Source organism: Gorilla gorilla, chromosome 15 (genome assembly GCF_029281585.2).
Source record: "Gorilla gorilla gorilla isolate KB3781 chromosome 15, NHGRI_mGorGor1-v2.1_pri, whole genome shotgun sequence".
NCBI classification, from domain to species: Eukaryota; Metazoa; Chordata; class Mammalia; order Primates; family Hominidae; genus Gorilla; species Gorilla gorilla.
In genome coordinates, this window is record NC_073239.2 from 25,302,606 (window position 1) to 25,326,560 (window position 23,955).

Sequence of the window (23,955 nt, forward strand, 5' to 3'; positions counted from 1 at the left end):
AGTTTTTAAAATGTAACTTAATGATAAAGTAATAATAATGCTTATCTTAAAAACCTTCTTCATATATATATAGAAAGACATTGAAACTGCTCATACTAAACTAATCATTAATAATATGAGGACATTTTGATTCAAAATGTTTTCCTTTGCAAGATGCCTTTCGGTTACTTCAGAATTTTTTATTAGTTAGCCAAAAATGTATTTCTAAATTTTGCAACTATCCATATAAAAAGTTTTGCCTAAGTGACAATGTACATGCATTAGTTTTTGTGTTTTTTTTCTTTTGCAGTGATTACCGTTTATTTTTATTTTCATATTTACAGATTGAAATCAGCAAGGGATGTGGTTACCAGAACAGGACACTCATTGGCCTTGGGGTCCCTACATAGGTATTTAGGAGGAATAAGTTCTTCTCAACACCTAAATTCTTGTATTGGAATCCTTTATACTTTGGCGCAGGACAGCACTTCTCCTGATGTGCAGGTGGGTACCTCATGTGATACTTCCCTTGAAATTCATGATTTTTAGATGATGCAGATTGTGTTTATATTGAACATTAATAATTTATGAATATAGTTTCCTCCCATAGTAATTGTGGAAGCCGTTGTTAACCTTGGTGGATTTTTAAAATTAAAATCTTCCCCCACACTCAGAGTCTGAAGTCAATTTCAGTGTGTTTTTCTGAAAATGTATCTCTGTTCCATCTTAATGATAGCTTTGGCCTAGAAGTGGTGGCTCATGCCCATAATCTCACACTTCAGGACGCCGAGGCGGGCAGATTGCTTGAGCTCAGGAGTTCAAGACCAGTCTGGGCAACATGGTAAAACACTGTCCCTACAAAAGATACAAAAATTAGCCGGGCATGATGGTATGCATCTGTGGTCTCAGCTACTCAGGAGGCTGAGGTGGGAGGATGGCTTGAGCCGGGGAGACAGAGGTTGCCATAAGTCCAGATTGTGCCACTACACTCCAGCCTAGGCAACAGAGCCAGACCCTATCTCAAAAATAATAATAATAGTAATAAATAATAATAATAGCATCTACTATTTTAAAGAGCTTAATAGGTACCAGGTGTTACGATACATTCTTCTAAGTCTCATAGTAATTCTTTTAGTCCTTGTAATAATTTATTAGGGTGTGTATAGCCCATTATGGGGAAATAAAACTGAGGCTTAAGAAGCTAAGCAACTTGCTCACAGCTGAAAAGCTAATAAATCATGCAATCAGATCAAGAACACAAGTCATAGACTCCAAACTCCTGTTCTTAACCACTTTACCATATCATTGTACATATCTTACCTATTTCTGTCAGTAAAATCATCATTCTCCTATCTTAATCAAATATGGAATGATTTTTATTTCTCCCGTTCCTTTACTCCCCTTCTGTCGTCTTATCTGTCTCCCTTATTAATGTGTGCCAAATTACTGTCATAGCCTCCTAATTCGTCACATTTTTAGGTCCTTTTCTTTCCAACTCTCTCTAGATATAAGGCTAAATTCGTTTTCCTAAAAGATTTTCATCTTGCCACTTTCCTGCAGAAAAGCTTGACAAAGTGCTTATTGCTTCTTGAATCAACTTCTTTATTCCAGTCCCATCAACTGACCCCACAGATGTTTTCTGTTACTACCTCAAAGTGTTGACTTCTACAGATGATTTATCCACATGTCATTCTCATGTCTACATTTACCTTTTCTTTTTCTCTTCTCTCCTTACATGCCTATTTGATATTCCACATCTTTTAGTCTTTTAAGATCCAGTATAACCACCATCTCACCAAGCTTTAATCCAGTTAGCTTTCCCCCTCTGAATTACCATATTACTACTCGCCTCCTCCACTTCATCTAGTACTTGACTGAATTGACTTAAAAGGTTTCCATTTTTCACCCGTGTTTATATATAGTACTTTTTGCTTCTATTATATTCTTCTCTCTCTCTCCAAGAAGTCTATTCTGAATGTACCTAGTTTTATATTGAATACCTTTTTTGTTGATTAATTCATATACTTTCCGTGGCTGTCAGTGTCATTTCTGAATTTTCTTGATTGCTCTCTCTCACCTAACAAATAGAAGCTCATTTTTGCAGCATTTAAAGTACTGTAAGCTTTCTTATACATCCATTGATAAGAGGAATAAAACTTTTTCAGTTCATTTTCTGAAGAGAGAGCTTTTAATTTACTTCTTGTTATAGAACATTAAAACGTACACAAAATTAGAAAGTATACTATAATGAATCTATTATACTCACCACCTAACTTCAGTGGTTATCAGTATATGACCAGTCTTTTTTCATTTAAACCATTGTGTGTGTGTGCGTGTGTGTGCACGTGTGTGTGCACCTGTCATAAATGTACATATCTATGTACAAACTGTACATTATGGAACCACCACCCGAAATCAAGAAACAGTCCATTATCAATACCCCATACACACTTCTCACACTGTCTTCTAGTTAACTACCTGCCCCCACCAAGGATAACCACTATCCTAATTTGCAACAGCATAAATTAGTTTTGCTTGCTTCTATACTTTATGTAAATGGAATCATACAACATATATTCTTTTATGTCTGGTTTTCTTCACTCAACATTATGTTCAAGAGATTTGTCCATATTGTTGAATGTAATTGTAGATTTTGTTGAATCTTTTTAAAAACTTGAATTTTCATTCTTTCTATAGATTAAACAATAAACGATTTTTCAACAAACTAGATTTGATTCAAACTGTTAGCTGAAGTACCAACTATTACTTGCAATTCTTAATGATGAACTATATCATTCTAAACTGGATGATTGCCTCTGAGTTGGAAGTCCTCCATTTCTCTTTCCACACTAGTAGTAGCATTCACATTTGCTGTTACTTTATCACTTGCTTCAACAAAAGAACAAGTTAATGTATTTTATGTTTCTTAATGCTGCTGTAATGTTTTTAATTGTTTTTCTTTGTCATTACAGACCTGGGCATTACATTCTCTATCATTGATCATTGATTCTGCTGGCCCACTCTATTATGTGCATGTGGAACCTACCCTTTCTCTTATTATAATGTTGTTGTTAAATGTGCCTCCTACTCATGCTGAAGTTCACCAAAGCCTTGGTCGCTGTTTGAATGCCCTTATTACCACGTTAGGTCCAGAGCTACAAGGTGTGCATAGCTGCTTTTGTGATGTTTTACATTAATAAAAATAATACACATAAAAATGAATTCAGTTCCTAGTCTGTATGCTTGGCACGTGATAGGTGCTGTATGTTTTGTTAAATGAATGTATAAATGCCATTCAGCCTGATTTCTCTTACCTTGAAAAGACAGAGTACAATATTTAGACAATTACATATCTCCTAAAGATGGCTTCCTTAACAGTTAAAATGACAGACATGAAGCAGAATCATCCAAAGAGCTGTGTTCTCTATTTAAGAAATAAATGGCTAAGTCCAAAATTTCAAATATTACGAGCTGTTCGAATTGCATAGTATTACATGATTATAATACATGAAAGTAATTCTTAACTAATACAAGTGAGGCTAAGTTTATTAGCAATTTCTAATTCCACTTTTTATGAAAATTTGGTATAACCTACTGATAGTCTTAGGTTCTTCTTTGCCTAATAATTTGTGTTGTAATAAACTTTTCAGATTAAGAATAACTAAAGTAGGTCAGGCGCAGTGGCTTTCGCCTGTAATCCTAGCACTTTGGGAAGCTGAGGCAGGTGGATCACTGGATCTCAGGAGTTTGAGACCAGCCTGGCCAACATGGTGAAACCCCGTCTCTGCTAAAAATATGAAAAATTAGCCAGGCATGGTGGTGTGCACCTGTAGTCCCAGCTACTCGGGAGACCGGAGGCAGGAGAATCACTTGAACCCGGAAGCCGGGGGTTGCTGTGAGCCGAAATGGCACCATCGCACTCCAGCCTGGGCAACAGACTGAGACTCTGTCTCAAAAAAAAAAAAAAAAAAAAAGAGTAACTAATCTAACAATCTGTAACTTAGATTTTCCTACTTTTGTAGAAGAAATTGTACATCACAGATTCGTAGTGACTGTAAATTTTAAAACCTGTAATATATGTTTAAACTGGAAGTAAATTTTAAAACCTGTAATATATGTTTAAAGAGTAATGTTTTTATAGGCCGATTATTAAAAGCTTTCTGCTTTTTATTTTAGGTAACAGTACTTCAATTTCTACCTTAAGGACTTCCTGTCTACTGGGTTGTGCAGTAATGCAAGATAACCCAGACTGCCTTGTTCAAGCTCAGGCCATCTCTTGCCTTCAGCAGCTTCATATGTTTGCTCCACGACATGTCAACTTGTCTAGTCTGGTTAGCTGCCTCTGTGTGAGTATAGAATTGTAAACAAGCTCTTAGTTTCTTTTATTTGAATCTTAGATTTATTCCAGTACACATTTTAATTTTACTCTAGGCTATGTACAAAGTTATGTGTTATATACGTAGCTATTTCCCCTCAGTTCTAGTCTTTTTCGGGAGTAGGGGGCAGCTTTCATGCAATCAGCTCCTAAGTCTCTCTTCTATTAATTTTTCTCCCATTGTTGAACTTGATATTTGGAATATTTATTCATAAATCAATGAACACATATTGGGTGCTTATAATGTCCCACGTACTATATAAATGCTGTAGGACATGCAAAACTCTATGTGGTCACCTGTCTTTTTTTCTTCTTTTTCATCTATTCTAAGTTCTTTGCATCCCAGATGGAGAAATAACACTTTTCCTTAATATTCCAGCAACCTATGCATCAATATCTAGCTTCTAATATTGTATCTACTGAATGTAGAAAGATAAAGGCCATCAACCAGAAGTTCCTTTGAAGTGGTTCATTGTCATTGGTTTTAAGACTTCCCCTGGCCGGGCGCAGTGGCTCATGCCTGTAATCCCAGCACTTTGGGAGGCCAAGGTGGGCAGATCAGCCTGGCCAACATGGTGAAACCCCGTCTCTACTAAAAATACAAAAATTAGCTGGGCGTGGTGGTGGGTGCCTGTAATCCCAGCTACTCGGGAGGCTGAACCAGGAGAATCGCTTGAACCCGGGAGGTGGAGGTTGCAGTGAGCCGAGATCGTGCCACTGGCACTCCAGCCTGGGCAACAAGAGTGAAACTCCGTCTCAGGAAAAAAAAAAAACAAGATTTACCATGTCACCAGTTTCTATCTGGACTTGCCTCAAAAATTGAGTTGCATTTGGAATTATAAATTGGCACCATTGCTTTTCAAATTTTTCTACTCCTGCAGTGTTCGTAGCACGCTCCCATTAGTAACGTGACTGTTGAAAATCATTATATAGACCTTTCATTTTCAAGCTTGAGGCAAAATATGTAGCATTTCAGAGCTTGAAAGAACCTCAGAATCTTAAAAATCTGTCATATAGATTATCCCTACTTTTGTAGAATGGTGTTTGCATTATTAAAACCAATCTTCTCAGTAAAAAGATAAACTGAAGACTGAAAAGTTAAATAAAGTAACACATCTAGCTCACCTAAGTGGTGGCTAAATCTACATTGTGGGTTTCTGGACTCCTCCTTCAGTCCTCATTTCATTATTCCATACTACCTTTGTAGATTTTATGGATAGATCTTATCTCAACTCTGCCACCTCCTAGCTGTGCGCCTTTAGGGAAGTCCCGTAATCTCTTCTAGCCTCAGCTACCTTGTCTGCAAAACATGAGGATTACACAAAATGCTGCTTGTAAAGACAAATGTCTCAGGCATTTAGTTAGTACTCAATAATGGTAGTTGCCTTTGCTGTCTTGACATGTGTCTTCAACATACAGTATATTATTATATTAATTATTGATACTGATAGTCATATAAAACTATTTATTTATTTATTTTAGAGGCATAGTCTCACTTTGTCAGGCTGGAGTGTGGTGGTGCAATCATAGCTCACAGTAGCCTCGAACTCCTGGGCTCAAGTGATCCTCCCCCTTCAGCCTCCGAAGTAGCTAGGACTACAGGAATGTACCACCACACCTAGCTAATTTTTTTTCTTTTTTGTAGAGACAGGGTCTTGCTATGTTACCCAGGCTGGTCTTGAACTTCTGGTCTCAAGCCATCCTCCTGCCTCAGCCCCACAAAGTGCTGGGATTACAGGTGTGAGCCACCATGCCTAGCCCAATAAAACTTTAAAAAGAGAATGTGACTGACTTCCCGATAGAAACTTTTGTTCCTGTATTTTTTTAGATCTGGGTCAATCATGTATTAGGGAAAACAGCACTTACAGGAAAAGGATTTTACCTGTACCATTCAGGGACTCTTCCCCAGGAATATTACTTTTATATTTGAAGAGTCATTCCTAAAACCAGTTATTAAAAAATTTTTCACTCCTTTGCATTTGATCTTTTACTCTCCATTTAAATGAAGTGATACTGCCATTTTTTCTTCTTGTCTTGTAGATTTCCATTAATTACCTATAAAATTTCTCCTTTACCTGATACATGATTTTTTTTATTAATTAAAGTTTATTGAGAAATGAAGAACAAGAATAACCCATTAATTCATGATGAATAAAATCTGATCAGCTGGGCACAATGGCTCACACCTGTAGTTCCAGCACTTTGGGAGGTCAAGGTAGAAGGATCATTTGAGCCCAGGAGTTCAAAACCAGCCTGGGGAACATACTGAGACCTTGTCTCTACAAAAAATTTTAAGAAAATTTTCCAGGCATGGCGGTGTGCACCTGTAGTCCCACTACTACTTGGGAGGCTGAGGTGGGAGGATCACATGAATCCAGGATGTTGAGGCAACAGTGAGCCATGATTGCACCACTGCACTCCACCCTGGGCAATGGAGCAAGACACTGTCTCAAAAATATAAATAAATAAAATCTGATCAAACTTATTAACTTTTTCCCTTCCCAAATCAAAAAAGGGTACATATTTACTGCAGGAAAAAAAAATAGGCATCAAAAAAAAAGTTACATATGAAAAAGAATAGAGATTATTATATTATCAGACTTTTGGGTACATTAGAGCAAGTGAGAAAATCTGAAGTAACAGTTACAAATCGTATGTTAACTCATAATATTCAAGCTGTAAAATGATTTTTTAATACACAATCATAGTCAAAAATTATCACTATAGTGTATTAATTTAGTGTCTCAATATTTTGGTTAGTAATTTATTCTGAATTTATTAGATTGAATTTATTATATTTTAGAGTATTCACCAAAGTAAGGAAATTGCATTTCATCATTAGGCAAAATCTTACTGGGAAGTATTTTCCTTTAACTGCATGCTCTTTAACTTCCGTTCTAAACTTGGCCTTAGCTACACTAGCAATTCTGAATACTCTTAGTTTTAAAACTTGGCTTCTAAGAGTTAAACTATAATTAACTTCTGATGAGGTAAACCATTAACTTTGCCTCTTGCTGGACACCTGTTCATGTGAATGCAATCCAGATCACTCCTCTCAACACTTACATCTACTTGATTGGGTTTGATACTGAGGCTTAATCAGAGATTCTGAAGAAAAACCTAAAATTAATCACATGTGCATTTTAAAATTATATATTTACGTCTTAGAGTTCTTGAGTTGACTATTTTCAAAAACTTGGCTCAACTCATTTTGTTGGAAAATAAAATATTTGTGGCAAATTTTTAAGCTGAAGCTAAGCCAATTTAAATAATAACTATCAACATTTATATTTTAATGCTTAGCTGACTGTTGTCAAAGTCATCCTAATATTTATCTTTTGGTTTTGTCATGACTGGTGTGTCATTTGTTTTTGTGCAGGAGATCTTGTTGGATAATTCTGTGTTGGTAGGTCCCTGACCCTTGATTCCTAACTTTTTTTGAGTTTTGCGGTGCTGTTTCTTTGTGTCATTTTTTGGTTGTAGATGTTTGTTTTCCTCTGCATCTCTTTTTTTAAGCGAACCATTAATGCTAAGTCCAGTATGTGTAGCATGTTTCGTGGTGTTTATTTGATACCAATATAAGCAAATCCTTCCTAACCTTCTCCAGCTGGTGCACTCACTCCTTGCACTAAATTTGGTCTCATTTTTATTTAATATATTCATTTCAGAAAATAATTGTAGTTACAGTTTAATTTAATTTCTGTATTTTGCCTGCTTTGTTTGTTTGCCTTAAGCCACTGTATTCCTCTTCCCAATATAAATGCTGGAGAATGACATGGAGACATTAAGCCTCCCATTTTACTTTGTGTGACAGCCTTCAATCTTTTTTCTACCAAATAAGTAAAGGGTACTTCCAAGCATGCTTTTTCTAAAAGATGTTTGACTAGCCTGAATAAATGCTGCACCTGCTTTGTATTATATGCTTGTAAAACTCCAGTTGAAATGACTAGTAGATTTATTAACTTTCCTTTAAAATTGTCTTGTAAAGTGCTTTTTTAGTCATTGTTGTTAAATACAACAGTAATCTTGGGGATGAGTAAACATAATCTTTTTATATTTTAACTTCTCTGTTATCCTAACCTGCTAACAATATAGTTTCTAAACATGGGATTACATTATACCTTGAGACTTTTCTATGAATGGCATTCCTCTCTATCCACTTTTGGGTTCATAATACAGCTTGAAGGTATAACAGAACATACTTACAAAGCTGTTCCAGCACTCTATCCTGGGTAACAGAGCGATACCCTATCTCAAAAAACAACAACAACAACAACAAAAAAAAAACTACTCAGTGATGATATATGCACACATTTTTTCTGTTTCTTGGCTTCTGATAAAATGTAGAATTTGGCTCTCTTTGCATGTGTTTCTTCTTGTACATTCTTTTTTTTTTTTTTTTTTGAGACACAGTTTCACTCTGTCACCCAGGCTGGAGTGCAGTGGTGCAATCTCAGCTCACTGCAACTTCTGCCTCCCTGGTTCAAGCGATTCTCCTGCCTCAGCCTCCCCAGTAGCTGGGACTACAGGTGTGTGCCACCACGCCCGGCTAATTTTTATGTTACTAGTAGAGACAGGGCTTGACCATGTTGGCCAGGCTGGTCTCAAACTCCTGACCTCAAGTGATCCACCTGCCTTGGCCTCTCTTGGTGTGAGCCATCATGCCCAGCCCTCTTCTCATATATACATACATACATACATACATACATACATACATACATACATATATATATGTTTTTGTTTTTGTTTTTGTTTCCTGAGACAGAGTCTGTGTCGCCCAGGCTGGAGTGCAGAGGCGTGATCTCGGCTCACTGCGACCTCCACCTCCCAAGTTCAAGCAATTCTCCTGCCTCAGCCTCCCGAGTAGCAGGGATTACAGACACCTGCCACCATGCCCGGCTAATTTTTTTGTATTTTTTAGCAGAGACAGGGTTTCACCATGTTGGCCAGGCTGGTTTTGAACTCCTAACCTCAAGTGATCTGCCTACCTCGGCCTCCCAAAGTGCTAGCGTTACAGATGTAAGCCACCACACCTGACACTCTTCTTATATATTCTTAATAGCTCCTACTACCTACCTTTTATTTCCTCCCAAAATTTAGCCTCTGCTCTTTACAAAACTTCACCTACTTCAGTCCTGTTTTTCCCACATATGCCAAATCTAAAGATCGCCATAAAATTATGCCATTATTTCTCAAATTTTGCTTTGAAGATCACTACCATAATATACATATTTATTTTATAGAACATACCAGACTGATCTTTACTTTCATAGTACAAAATTTAAAATCTCAACTTTATTTCATATATGAAATCACTAAGAATTTTTATCCATTAACCTTTGACTTGTAACTGAAGTATATTACCAGTCTTATCATTTGCCATGGGTAGATACAACCTATTGAGATTTACATTGCATCTGTAAGATGTGTACATATATGTATTCTATCAATACATAAATATGTATGTATATATATAAAATTTGGTGTTCTGTAATGCTTGTCTCTAGAGAGCATTTTTGGTGAATGTTTTCTGCCTTTATTTGAAAATGCATTTACTTTGTATGTTGTCTGATTAAAATATTATTGTTAAGAGACCACACTAATAATAACTAACATTTATTGAGCATTTACTATTTGACAGGTACTGTGGTAAGCATTTTGCATGTTACTTTGTGTTAATGTCATAATAGCCCTGAGAGATGCAGTAGTGTTACAAACGAGGAAACTAAGGCACTCTAGAGGAGTTAAATAATTTGCCCACAGTCACACAGCTAGTAAGTGATGGATCTAGGACTCAAACTGAGACATTTTGACTCTGGAGCCTCCATTTTAACCAGTATGCTGTATTGCCTATATGGATGTGTATAAATTTCTGCTTAGAGAATGATAAAACATTATAATATAGTTGCATGAACACAAATGTATGAACTGCAACTAAATCCTTTCCGTTGTAGTTCTTTTTTTCTCTTAAAAGTCTATTTACTCGTATAAATTCTGCCTTCTGACACTGCCAAAAGACTTTTGCTTAGATTTATGAGTAGTGCATAATCTAGTACACATATTACCTATTAAGCTGTTTCTAAGTTACAGAATCAGAAATATATTCTAGAATGGTTTCAAGAAGTTCCTATGTATTTATAAATTGTGTCCAGCCCGCTGATGGGCTGGACAGAATCAGGAAGGGGTCCAGTGAATATCTATTAGACTCACTGAGTGCCAACAAGAATTTTAGCTCTGTCGTTCCTCAAATGGTATTTTTCAGGTGAATCTTTGTAGCCCCTACTTGTTACTGAGAAGAGCAGTACTGGCTTGCTTACGTCAGCTTGTACAAAGAGAAGCAGCTGAAGTTTCAGAACATGCTGTTATGCTTGCTAAGGATAGCAGAGAAGAGTTGACTCCAGGTAATTCTCTTGATCAAGATTATGTCCAGCTCAAATGATTATTTTTATTTTAAATTTTCCATATATACATGAGTTTTGAAACAGTTTAAAAGTTAATATGTCTTAAACCTGCTACAAGAAAGAATTGCTAACAGTTATTCCAACCAGTGATGTTACTGATTTAGAGTGGTGGTTCTCAAACTGGTTTTCAAACCAGCAGTGTATACCTTACCTGGGAACTTGTTGGAAATGCAGATTATTGGGACCCATCCCAGACCTACTGAACCAGAAATCTGGGAGTATTACCTGGCAATCTGTATTTTTAAATCTATATTTTTACAGTCCCTATGTTAGTATAGCTGTGTGCCACATAATGGCATTTTGGTCAACAACAGACTGCACATACAACAGTGGTCCCATAAGATTATAATACCATATCTTCACTGTACTTTTTCTATGTTTTGATACACAAATGTTTACCATTGTGTTATAATTGCCTATAGTATCCAGTACAGTAACTTGTTCTATGGGTTTGTAGCCTATGAGTAATAGGCTATGCCATATAGCCTGTGTGTGTAATCTGTACCATCTAGGTTTGGGTAAGTACACTCTGTGATGTTCACATGACAATGAAATTGCCTAACAACACATTCTTCAGAACATAATCCTATTACGCCATGCATGACTATACTAAAGTTTGAGAGCCACTGATCTAGAGCAAGTTTTTTCACTGCAGTCAAATGAAATGGGATTAGCCCTTAAATAATTTATCACACCTGCCTCTGTTTGCCGCAGAATCTCACTTTCATAAAATTTATTATAGATACATCTGCTACAAGTTAAAGAGTTTTTAATGCCCCTTCTTTTACATTTTAGAGCTGAATTAAAGGATTTCTTAGCCAGTAAGATTTAAGTGTATATCACTTCATTTTAAAACTATGATATGAATAACCTGAATTTGCATATGAATTCAAAGAAACTATTAGCCTACAAAAATAGTAATAATAGGCCAGGTATGGTGGCTCACACCTGTAATCTTAAGCACTTTGTGAGGCTAAGGCGAGAGGACTGTTTTAGGCCAGGAGTTCAAAAACAGCCCTGGGGGCCAGACACACTGGCTCATGCTTGTAATCTCAGCACTTTGGGAGGCCAAGATGGGAGGATGGCCTGAGGCCAGGAGTTCAAGACCAGCCTGGTCAACATAGTGAGACCTCATCTCTATTTTTAAAAATTATATATATATATGTATATATAAAAATAACCCCCTGCGCAATATGGCATGACCCCATCTCTACAAAAAATTTTAAAATTAGCCAGGTGTCATGGTACACATCTGTAGTCCCAGCTACTAATTAATCAGGAGGCTGAGAGAAGAGAATTGCTTGAGCCCAGGAGTTTGAGGTTGCTGTGAGTTATTATGCACTGCATAATAACTGCAGCCTGGGTTACAGATCAAAACACTGACTCCAAAAAAAAAGGTAATTATCTTACACCCTGGCTGGTCACAGTGGCTCACGCTTGTAATCCCAGTACTTCGGGAGGCCGAGGTGGGCAGATCACCGGAGGTCAGGAGTTCGAGACCAGCCTGGCCAACATAGCGAAACCCCGTCTCTACTAAAAATATAAAAAATTAGATCTGTGTGGTGGCATGCGCCTGTAGTCCCAGCTACTTGAGAGGCTGAGGCACAAGAATCAGTTGAACCCAGGAGGGGGAGGTTCTGGTGGGCCGAAATTGCACCACTGCACTCCAGCCTGGGCACCAGAGCGAGAATCTGTGTCAAAAAATAATAATAATAATTTATGTATATAGTTTTCAAAGTACCATCATACTTTTAGAAAGTTATAGACTTCACGGAGCTTTTCAGTATCTTAAGCTTTTAGGTCCATAATATATTTTGCTATCAGTAATCTATGCTCTTTAAGTAACAGTTTTATTCTTAGGACATTAAAATGTTTAGGGAGCTGGCCCAGTTGTGGCGGCATGTACTTGTAGTCCCAGCTGCCTTAGAGGCTGAGGTGAGAAGATCACTTTAGCCCAGGAATTCAAGGCCAGCCTGAGCAATATAGTGAGACCTTGTCTCTAACAAAAATAAAAATAAAAACTTTTGCTTCAACTTGAATTAATCAGCATGGCTGGGCTGCTATATAGGCATACCTATACACAATACCTAGTATTGTGGGTTTGGTTCCAGACCATGCAATAAAGCAAGTCAGGAATTTTTTTGTTTTCCAGTGCATATCAGAGTTATGTTTGTACTATACTGTAGTCTGCTAAGTGTGAAATAGCATTATGGCTAAAAAAGCAATGTACATACCTTAAATTAAAAATTCTTTATTGCTAAAAGATGCTAACCATCATCTGAGCCTTCAGTGAGTCATAATCTTTTTGCTGGTAGAGGGTCTTGCCTCAGCGTTGATGGCTGCTTAATCACGGTGGTGGTTGCTAAAGGTTTGAGGGGGTGGCTGTGGCGATTTCTTTTTCTTTTTTTTTTTTTTTTTTTTTTTTTTTGAGATGGAGTCTTGCTCTGTCGCCCAGGCTGAATTGCAGTGGCACGATCTCGGCTCACTGCAAGCTCCGCCTCCCGGGTTTCCGCCATTCTCCTGCCTCAGCCTCCCAAGCAGCTGGGACTACAGGTGCCCACCACCACACCCAGCTAATTTTTTATATTTTTAGTAGAGACAGGGTTTCACCATGTTAGCCAGGATTGTCTCAATCTCCTGACCTCGTGATCCACTCACATCGGCCTCCCAAAGTGCTGGGACTAAAGGCGTGAGCCACCACACCCGGCTGGCCATTTCTTAAAATAAGACAGCAATGAAGTTTGCCATATCCATTGACTTCCTTTCATGAAAGATTACTCTGTAACATGCAATGCTTTTTGATAGCATTTTACTTAGAGTAGAACTTTGAAAACTAGAATCAATTCTCTCAAACCTGCTACCACTTTATCAACTAAATTCACGTAATATTCTGAATCCTTTGTTGTAATTTCAACAGTGTTCACAGCATCTTCACCAGGAGTAGATTCCATCTCCAGAAACCATCTAGAATGATAATCCTTTCCAGAAGGTTTCCAGTTACTTTGCCTGGATCCATCCGTCTGTGGCGGCTGTAGCCTTATAAAATGTATTTTTTAAATAAGACAACTTGAAAATCAAAATGACTCCTTAATCTGCAGAATGGATATTGTGTTAACAGGCATGAAAACAACATTTATCTCCTTGTACGCCTCCACGAGAGCTCTTGGGTAACTAGGCACATTGTCAGTGAGCAGTAATATTTTGAAAATAATCTTTTTTTTTTTTCTGAGCAGTAAGTCTTAACAGTGGACTTAAAATATTCAGTAAACCCAGTTGTAAACAGATTTGCTATCATCCAGGCAGATTTGGCATAGTTCTTTTTTTTTTTTTTTTTTTTGAGACAGGGTCTGTCTCTGTCGCCCTGGCTGGAGTGCAGTGGCACGACCTGGGCTCACTTCAGCCTCTGCTTTCCAGGCTCATGTGATCGTTCCACCTCAGCTTCCTTGGTAGCTGGACCACAGATGAATGTCACCACACCCAGCTAAATTTTTTTTTTTTGTATTTTTTGTAGAGATGGGGTCTCACCTTGTTGCCCAGGCTGGTCTTGAACTCCTGGGCTCAAGTGATCCACCTGCCTCAGCCTCCCAAAGTGCTGGGATTACAGGTGTGAGCCACCATGCCTGGCCAATTAAGCATAATCCTTAAGAACCATGGGATATTTGGAATGGTCAGTGAGCACTGGCATTAAAGTCACCAGCAGCATTAGCCCATCACAAGAGTCAGCCTGTCCTTTGAATCTAGGAATTGGCTTCTCCTCTCTAGCTATGAAAGTCCCAGATGGCATCTTCCAATAGAAGGCTATTTCATATACTTTGAAATCTGTTGTTTTAGGCTGGGCTCTCGCCTGTTATCTCAACATTTTGGAAGGCCAAGGTGGGTGGATCACTTGAGGTCAGGAGTTCAAGACCAGCCTGGCCAACATGGTGAAACCCCATCTCTATTAAAAATACAAAAATTAGCCAGATGTGATGATGGTGGGTGCCTGTAATCCCAGCTGCTCAGGAGACTGAGGCACAAGAATAGCTTGAACCCGGGAGGCAGAGGTTGCAGTGAGCCAAGATCACGCCACTGTACTCCAGCCTGGGTGATAGAGCAAGACTCAGTCTCAAAAAAAGGAAAGAAAAAGAAAAACTGTTGTTTTGACCTTAGCTACATCTTCTGGCTAACTTGATGAAGCTTCTATATCAGGATTTGCTGCTTTATCTTGCATTTTTATGTTATGGAGACAGCTTATTTCCTTAACCCCATGAACCAACCTCTGCTAGTTTCTACCTTTTCTTCTGTAGCTTCCTCACCTCTCCCAGCCTTCAAAGAATTAAAGAGAGTTAGGGCCTTGCTCTGCATCAGGCTCAATGTTGTGGCTGATTTGAACTTTTTTTTTTTTTGAGATGGAGTCTTGCTGTGTCACCCAGGCTGGAGTGCAGTGGCGCGATCTTGGCTCACTGCAACCTCCGTCTTCCGGGTTCAAGTGATTCTTCTGCCTCAGCCTCCCGAGTAGGTGGGATTACAGGCGCCCGCCACCATGCCTGACTAATTTTTGTATTTTTAGCAGAGACGGGGTTTCATCATGTTGGCTAGGCTGGTCTTGAACTCCTGACCTTAGGTGATCCGCCCACCTCGGTGTCTCAAAGTGCTGGGATTACAGGCGTGAGCCTGATTTGAACTTCTGTCCAGATCACTAAAACTGTCTCTGTGTTGGTTAATAAGGTTGTTTATCTTCCTTATCATTTGTGTGTTCACTGGAGTAGCTTTTTAAATTTCCTTCAAGAACTTTTCTTTTGCATTCACAACTTAGATAACTGGCCTAAGAGACACTTAACTTTTGATCTGTCTTGGCTTTTGACATGCCTTTCTCACTAAGCTTAAATCATTTCCAGCTCTTGATTTAAAGTGAGGGACGTGTGACTCTTCCTTTCACATGAACACTGCAAGGCCATTGCGGTGTTATTCATTGGCCTAATTTTGATACTGTTGTGTCTCAGAAAATAGAGAGGACTGGTTAGAATAAAAGAGATGGGGAATGGCCAGGAGAGAAAGAGAAATGGCATGGAGCAGTCAGAACACACTCAACATTTATTGAATAAATTTGCTGTTTTGCGTGGGCATAGTTTGTGGCACTCCGAAACAATTAAAATAGTAACATCAAAGATCACCAATCAAAGATCACTGATCACAGATCATCATAACAGATATTATAATTTTTTGAACCCAAAAGAATTATGCAGTGAACATGCTGATTCATCTACTTAATGTCTTTATGACACTTATTTTATAGACATCTCCCTCCATATACACACGTAAACCTTTTGCCAAATCATCTTAAAGCAGGCCACAGACATCATGACAGTTCACCCTAAATACTTAAGTTTGCATTTCCCAAGAAGAAGGATATGGTTTGGCTTTGTGTCCCAATCCAAATCTCATCTTGAATTACAATCCCCAGGTGTTGAGGGAGGGACCTAGTGGGGGGTGATTGGATCATGGGAGCGGTTTCCCACATGGTGGTCTCATGATAGTGAGTGCATTCTTATGAGATCTGATGGCTTCATAAGGGGCTCTTGCCCCTTCAGTTCCTTCACACACACTCTCACCTGCTGCCATGTAAAACGTGCCTCTTCCCCTTCCACCATGATTGTAAGTTTCCTGAGGCCTCCCTAACAATGCAGAATTGTGAGTCAATTAAACCTCTTTTCTTTATAAATTACCCAGTCCCAGGTATCTCTTTATAGCAGTGTGAAAGCAGACTAATACAGTAAATTGGTACCAGGAGTGGGGCACTGCTATAAAGATACCCAAAAATTTGGAAGCAGCTTTAGAATTGGGTAACAGGCCGTGGTTGGAATGGTTTGGAGGGCTCAGAAGAAGACAGGAAGATGTGGCAAAGTCTGGAACTTCTAGAGACTTGTTGAATGGCTTTGACCAAAATGCTGATAATAATGTGGACAATGAAGCCCAAGGTGAGATGGTCTTAGATTGAGTTGAGGAACTTCTAGGAATTGTAGTAAAGGTCACTCTTGCTATGCTTAAGCAAAGAGACTGGCAGCGTTTTGCTCCTGCCCTAGAGATCTGTGAAACTTTGAACTTGAGAGAGATTATCTGAAATTGGAATTTATGTTTAAAAGGGAATCAGAGGCTGGGTGCGGTGGCTCATGCCTGTAATCCCAGCACTTTGAGGGGCTGACGTGGGTGGATCACCTGAGGTCAGGAGTTTGAGACCAACCTGGCCAAATGATGAAAACCCATCTCTACTAAAAATACAAAACTTAGCCATGCATGGTGGTGGCACCTGTAATCCCAGCTACTGGGGAGGCTGAGGCAGGAGAATTGTTTGAACCCAGGAGGTGGAGACTGCAGTGAGTTGAGATTGCACCACTGCACTCCAGCCTGGGCGACAAAGTGAGACTCTGTCTCAAAAAAAAAAAATGGTGAGGGAAGCAGAGCATATAAAAGTTTGGAAAATTTGCAGCCTGAGGATGTGATAGAAAAGAAAACCCCATTTTCTGGGGAGAAATTCAAGCGCACTGCAGAAATTTTCATAAGTAACAAGGAGTCAAATGTTAATCTTTTTTTTTTTTTTTTTTTGAGACAGAGTCTCACTCTGTCGCCCAGGCTGGAGCGCAGTGGCGCAATCTCGGCTCACTGCAAGCTCTGCCTCCTGGGTCCATGCTATTCTCCTGCCTCAGCCTCCCGAATAGCTGGGACTACAGGCACCTGCCACCACACCCAGTTAATTTTTTGTATTTTTTAGTAGAGATGGGGGTTTCACTACTTGTTAGCCAGGATGGTCTCGATCTTTTGACCTCGTGATCCGCCCACCTCGGCCTCCCAAAGTGCTGGGATTACAGGTGTGAGCTACCGGCGCTGGCCTAGAATGTTAATCTTTTCGCCAAGACAATGAAGAAAATGTCTCCAGGGCATGTCAGAGACCTCAGCAACAGCCCCTCCCAGAGGCCTAGGAGGGAAAAATGGTTTTATGAGTCAGACCCAGGGTCCCCCTGCTCTGTGCAGCCTTGGGAATTGTTGCCTTGTGTTCCAGCTGTTCCAGCTGTTCCAGCCATGGCTAAAAGGGACCAAGGTACAGCTCAGGCCATTGCTTCAGAGAGTGCAAGCCCCAAACCTTGGCAGCTTCTACATGGTGTTGGGCCTGCTGGTGCACAGAATTCAAGAACTGAGGTTTGGGAACTTCCACCTAGATTTCTGAGGATGCATGGAAATGCCCAGATGTCCAGGCAGAAGTCTGCCGCAGGGGTGAAGCCCTCATGGATAACCTCTGCTAGGGCAGTGCAAACGGAAAATGAAGGGTCAGAGCCCCCACACAGAGTCCCCACTGAGGCACTGCCTAGTGGAGCTGTAAGAAGAAGACCACTGTCAAGGCCGGGCATGATGGCTCACACCCATAATCCCAGCACTTTGGGAGGCCAAGGTGGGTGGATCACGAGGTCAGGAGTTCAAGACCAGCTTGGGCAACATGGTGAAACCCCATCTCTACTAAAAATAGAAAAATTAGCCAGGCATGGTGGTGCATGCTTGTAATCCCAGCTACTCAGGAGGCTGAGGCAGGAGAATCACATGAACCTGGGAGGTGGAGGTTGCAGTGAGCCGAGACCATGCCATTGCACTCTAGCCTGGATGACAGAGCGAGACTCCATCTCAAAAAAATAAGAAAAGAAGAGGGTCTCATGACCCCAGAGTGGTAGATCCACTGACAGCTTACACTGTGCACCTGAAAAAGCCACATACACTCAACGCCAGCTGTGAAAGTAGCTGGGGCAGGGGTCTATACCCTGCAAAGCCACAGGGGTGGAGCTGCCCAAGGCTGTGGGAGCCCACCTCTTGCATCAGTGTTCCCTGGATGAGACATGGAATCAAAGGAGATCACTTCAGAGCTTTCAGATTTTATGACTGCCCCACTGGATTTTGGACTTGCATGGGGACTGCAGCCCAATTTCTACCATTTGGGACAAGAGTATTTACCCAATGCCTGTACCCGCATTGTATCTAGGAAGTAACTAACTTGCTTTTGATTTTACAGGCTCATAGGCCAAAGTGACTTGCCTTGTCTCAGATGAGACTTTGGACTATGGACTTTTGAGTTAATGCTGAAATGAATTAAGACTTTGGGAGACTGTTGGGAAGGCATGATTGGTTTTGAAACGTGGACATAAGACTTGGGAGGGGCCAGGGGTGGAATGATATGGCTTGGCTTTGTGTGCCCACCCAAGTCTCATTTTCAATTATAATCCCCAGTTGTTGAAGGAGGTACCTGGTGGGAGGTAAATGGATCATGGGGACAGTTTCCCCCATGCTGTTCTCGTGATAGTGAGTTCTCACAAGATCTGATGGTTTTATAAGGGGCTCTTCCCCCTTTGCCTCCTTCACATGCTCTCTTTTGCTTGCTGCCATGTAAGACATGCGTCTTCCCCTTCCGCCATGATTGTATGTTTCCTGAGGCCTCCCCAATCATGTGGAACTGTGAGTCAATGAAACCTTTTTTTTTTCCCCTTTTCTTTCAAGACAGAGTCTCACTCCGTCTCCCAGGCTGGAGTGCAATGGTGCAACCTTGGCCTACTGCAAGCTCCGCCTCCTGGGTTCAAGCAATTCTCCTGTCTCAGCTGCCCAAGTAGCTAGGATTACAGGCACCTGCCACCATGCCTGGCTAATTTTTTGTATTTTTAGTGAGATGGGGTTTCACCATGTTGGCCAGGCTAGTCTCAAACTCCTGACCTCAGGTGATCCACCTGCCTCAGCCTCCCAAAGTGCTGGGATTATGGGTGTGAGCCACTGTGCCTGGACTGAAACCTCTTTTTTAAATAAATTACCCAGTCTTGGGTATGTCTTTATAGCAGTATGAAAATGGACTAATGCGAAGGACATACCCGTACATGATCACACACCTAAGAAAATCAATATTGATTTGCAGCCCTCACACACATTTCCCTAGTCATCCAAAAAATGTCCTTTATGATTCGTCTCCCCTCACTGCCACCTAAATCTAAGATCCAGTCATGACTCACATTACCTTAGCTATTATATCTTGTTAGATCCCTAATCTGAAACATTTCTATCACCTCCTTCTAATATTTAAAAGATAATTTCTCTTTTAAAATAGTCTAGTACCAACAAAACAAAACAACCACAAAGGCCAGGCACAGTGGCTCACTCCTACAATCCCAACACTTTGGGAGGCTGAGGCGGGTGGATCTGAGGTCAGGAGTTCGAGACCAGCCTGGCCAACATGGTGAAACCTCGTCTCTACAAGGTAATAAAAAAAAATATTAGCTGGGCATGGTAGCACATGCCTGTAATCCCAGCTACTGGAGAGGCTGAGGCAGGAGAATCGCTTGAACTCAGGAGGCAGAGATTGCAGTGAGATTGTGCCACTATACTCCAACCTGGGCAACAGAGCAAGACTCTGTCTCCAAAACAAATAAATAGAATAGTCTACTAATAATATAACCTTTCAAATCTACATGCTTTCATAAATGCTAAATGAGTTAACTCTTCAAGAGAAAATGTATTTGTCCTTTTGGCATTTTCAGAATTAAAGGTAATAGTAGATGCTAGATCAAGGCTATTATTTCCCCTTTGAGGTATTACTTTGTAGTGAGAATATTGTATAGTGATATATGTTTATTCAGTAGTCCACAATAGCTTAGTTGTAGTAATTAAACAGTGTTCTCCATATAGTGTTTGTTTTCTGTTTGAGCTTTACTCTCACGTTAATATATTTTAAAGCTTTATACCAGAATAAGGAAAACTTAATTATGTTTTTTTAAAACTAGAAAATAATTATACTGGGCCAGGCGTGGTGGCTCATGCCTATAATCCTAGCACTTTGGGAGGCCTAGGCATGTGGATCACCTAAGGTCAGGAGTTCGGGACCAGCCTGACCACTGGTGAGACCCGTCTCTACTAAAAATACAAAAATTAGCAGGGCGTGGTGGTGGTCGCCTCTAGTCCCAGCTACTCAAGAGGCTGAGACAGGAGAATTGCTTGAACTCAGGAGGTGGAGGTTGCAGTGAGCCAAGATTATGCCACTGCACTCCAGCCTGGGTGACAGAGCAAGACTCGGTCTCAAAAAAAAAAAAAAGAAAGAAGAATTATATTAAGAATCACTGGAGGCTGGGCACTGTGGCTCAACGCCTATAATCCCAGCACTTTGGGAGGTCAAGGTGGGTGGATCACTTGAGGTCACGAGTTCAAGACCAGCCTGACCAACATGGTGAAACCCCGTCTCTACTAAAAATACAAAAATTAGCCAGACGTGGTGGCAGGCACCTGTAGTCCCAGCTACTTAGGAGACTGAGGCAGGAGAACCACTTCAACCCGGGAGGCAGAGGTTGCAGTGAGCCGAGATTGCACCACTTCACTCCATCTGGGTGACAGAGTGAGACTCTGTCTCAAAAGGAAAAAAAAAAAAATTAAGCACTGAATAAAATTTGTAAGTATTGAGCTGGGTTCAGTGGCTCACACCTGTAATCTCAGCACTTTTGGAGGCTGAGATGGGTGGATCGCCTCAGGTCAGGAATTTGAGACCAGCCTGGGCAACGTAGTGAAACCCCATCTCTACTAAAAATATAAAAAATTAGCTGGGCGTGGTGGCGGGTGCCTGTAATTCTAGCTACTAGGGAGGCTGAGGCAGGAGAATTGCTTGAACCTGGGAGGCGGAGGTTGCAGTGAGCCGAGATTGTGCCATTGCACTCTAGCCTGGGCAACAAGAGCGAAATTCTGTCTCGAATAAAGAAAAAAAATTTTATAAGTATTGGACACTAATTGGGTAAAACTTTTTACCTGATTAAGAAAACATATTAATAATAACATATTAATACTTTTTTTCAGTGACATTACATAAAATACTGCTATATAGGATCATAAATCCCAAAATTCAAGTGTGAACTAAAATGGATCTCAGTAGATTAAAGCACAGTATTTGGGCTAGTTCTTTAAGATGTATTTTTATCTACTATTTGAATAACTACTGAATGTGTGAGCTTCTGATATGGTAGTTTTGTTTTCTGTATTACTTAGATAATTGATTTTCTTCTTGTCAGATGCTAACATCAGAGAAGTTGGCCTTGAGGGGGCATTGTTGATCTTACTAGACAAGGAGACAGATGAGAGATTATGCCATGATATCAAAGAGACTTTAAATTATATGCTTACATCTATGGCAGTGGAAAAACTCTCCCTGTGGTTAAAGCTTTGTAAAGATGTACTTGCTGCATCAGCTGGTAAGTATTGGACATTATCAGTTAAAATAATAAAATTGAAATTTGAAACTTTACATAAAATTGTTTACCACTGAGAATTCATCAGTCTTGTCTAACTAGCTGGATTCTGACTGTCTGATTGTTGCTTTTCTTCAAATGAAGATTGTATTTCTAGTGTTTTAGAATTCTCTGTAATTTGAACAATATAAATCCAATACTTAAGCCTGCTCTTTTTCCCTTTGGCTGTCTTAGATGACTTTCCTATATAAAACAAATTAAAAAGTAGAGTTATTATTTATGCCCTAAAAGGTGTGACTTGATGTATATTGTTCCCATCATTTCTTTTCATACATACAACAAATATTTGAGACCAGGTGTGGTAGCTTACCCCTGGAATCCCAGCACTTTGGGAGGCTGAGGCAGGCAGATTGCTCAAGTCCAGGAGTTTGAGACCAGCCTGGGCAACGTGGCAAAACACCATCTCTACAAAAAAAAAAAATTTTTTTTAATTAGCTGGGCCTGGTGGCTCACACCTGTAGTCCCAGCTGCTCAGGAAGCTAAGATGGGAGGATTGCTTGAGCCCGAGAGGCAGAGGTTGCAGTGAGCCAAGATCACACCACTGCATTCCATCCTGGGCAACAGAGTGAAACCCTGTCTCTACATACATACATACATACATACATACATACGTATGTTCATACATACCCACCCCACCCCTCGCACCATATGAAATTACTTAGTCACCATAAGAGAAAGTTATACAAAGTTATGACATTTTGAGCAAGCTAGTTTCACTACATACAATAATGTTAATTTCAAGTAGTATTAGAGAACCGTTATTACCCTAATGTCTTTAGTAATACAAGATAATTGTTCATGAGAAAGTATATTCAGATCTTTAAAATTTGTATCCTTGGAGTAAGAGAGAAAATAAATGAGAGGAAGAGAGAAGAGAAAAACCAGTTATTTTCCAAGAACTGTATATAATTTATCTGATTTAAGCCTTTAACCCATTCTATGCATAGGCAATTTTATTCTGTTTTATAGAAGAGAAAATAGGCTGAACCTGCCTGAAGACATAGACAGATTCAGTCCTACGCCTACATAACTTTCAAAATCCACAAGCCTTCCACTGTACTTCAGTGCTCCCAACTCAGTTGTCCAAGCCTTAGAATTTAATGTAGCTCTCATGTCTGAATTGTGTGATAGGAGAAAAGTTAACACCAAATTCCTGGAATGTTTTGTATTCTCTGCTCTGTCTATCTTGATTCTTATTGGTCCCTCTTCCAGTGATTTACACTGGCTGTTTCAACTATTACGCTTTACATATTTTATTTTTCTAATTTTCTCTTCTGTTCCCCACTACTTAAGAAATTGCAAGGACTTCTTTAAAAGAAAATGTCACCTGAGCCCAGGTGTTCGAGGCTGCAGTGAGCCATGATTGTGTAACAGAGCAAGATCTTGTCTCAAAAAAAAAAAAAAGAAAATATATGTGTGCATAGATAGACTGATTACGTTTTCCTGGTGTCTCAATTATCTTTTTTAAATTTTGCATTCATACTCCCTGAGCTTGCTCAATTTTATCTTGCCATTAATTCTTCATCTTCTGAGGTTTGGCTCCATACCTTCTCAGGAAAACACCTTCCAGGCTCTGTTAACTTGACCATAACTTTATTTGTGACATGTTTGGTATCCTAACGTGCAAAAAAATATTGACATACGGGATAATATAAGAAAAGCAGTTTGGTTTGTTTCATAGCATTAGTTCCATTTTCAGTTGTTAAACAGTTTGTAAATATAACAGTTAATAAGTAGAGGAGATAATTCACTACTCAGTGACCAGCTATCAGTACACCTTTGATACTGTAATGGTAGCAATGAGTCTACCTAAGAAAAATATTTTCAGACAATTTCAGTAGATTCAGGAACC

General features: G+C 39.7%; 1 protein-coding gene across 16 annotated transcripts in view; it reads left to right on the forward strand.

The window, feature by feature from the left end:
• The window catches only part of HEATR5A (HEAT repeat containing 5A), a 128,970-nt gene that overhangs the window by 72,190 nt on the left and 32,825 nt on the right, over nucleotides 1–23,955 (forward strand). For 8 of the 16 annotated variants that reach the window (XM_063697706.1, XM_063697710.1, XM_063697708.1 and 5 more), the window contains exons 19-24: nucleotides 324–483; nucleotides 2,952–3,141; nucleotides 4,156–4,325; nucleotides 7,734–7,760; nucleotides 10,617–10,755; nucleotides 21,867–22,046. In XM_063697706.1, the coding sequence (XP_063553776.1) occupies nucleotides 324–483; nucleotides 2,952–3,141; nucleotides 4,156–4,325; nucleotides 7,734–7,760; nucleotides 10,617–10,755; nucleotides 21,867–22,046 (866 nt within the window). The remainder of the gene's footprint in view (nucleotides 1–323; nucleotides 484–2,951; nucleotides 3,142–4,155; nucleotides 4,326–7,733; nucleotides 7,761–10,616; nucleotides 10,756–21,866; nucleotides 22,047–23,955) is intronic. The other 8 variants (XM_019010155.4, XM_055361331.2, XM_055361328.2 and 5 more) reach the window with 1 other exon arrangement.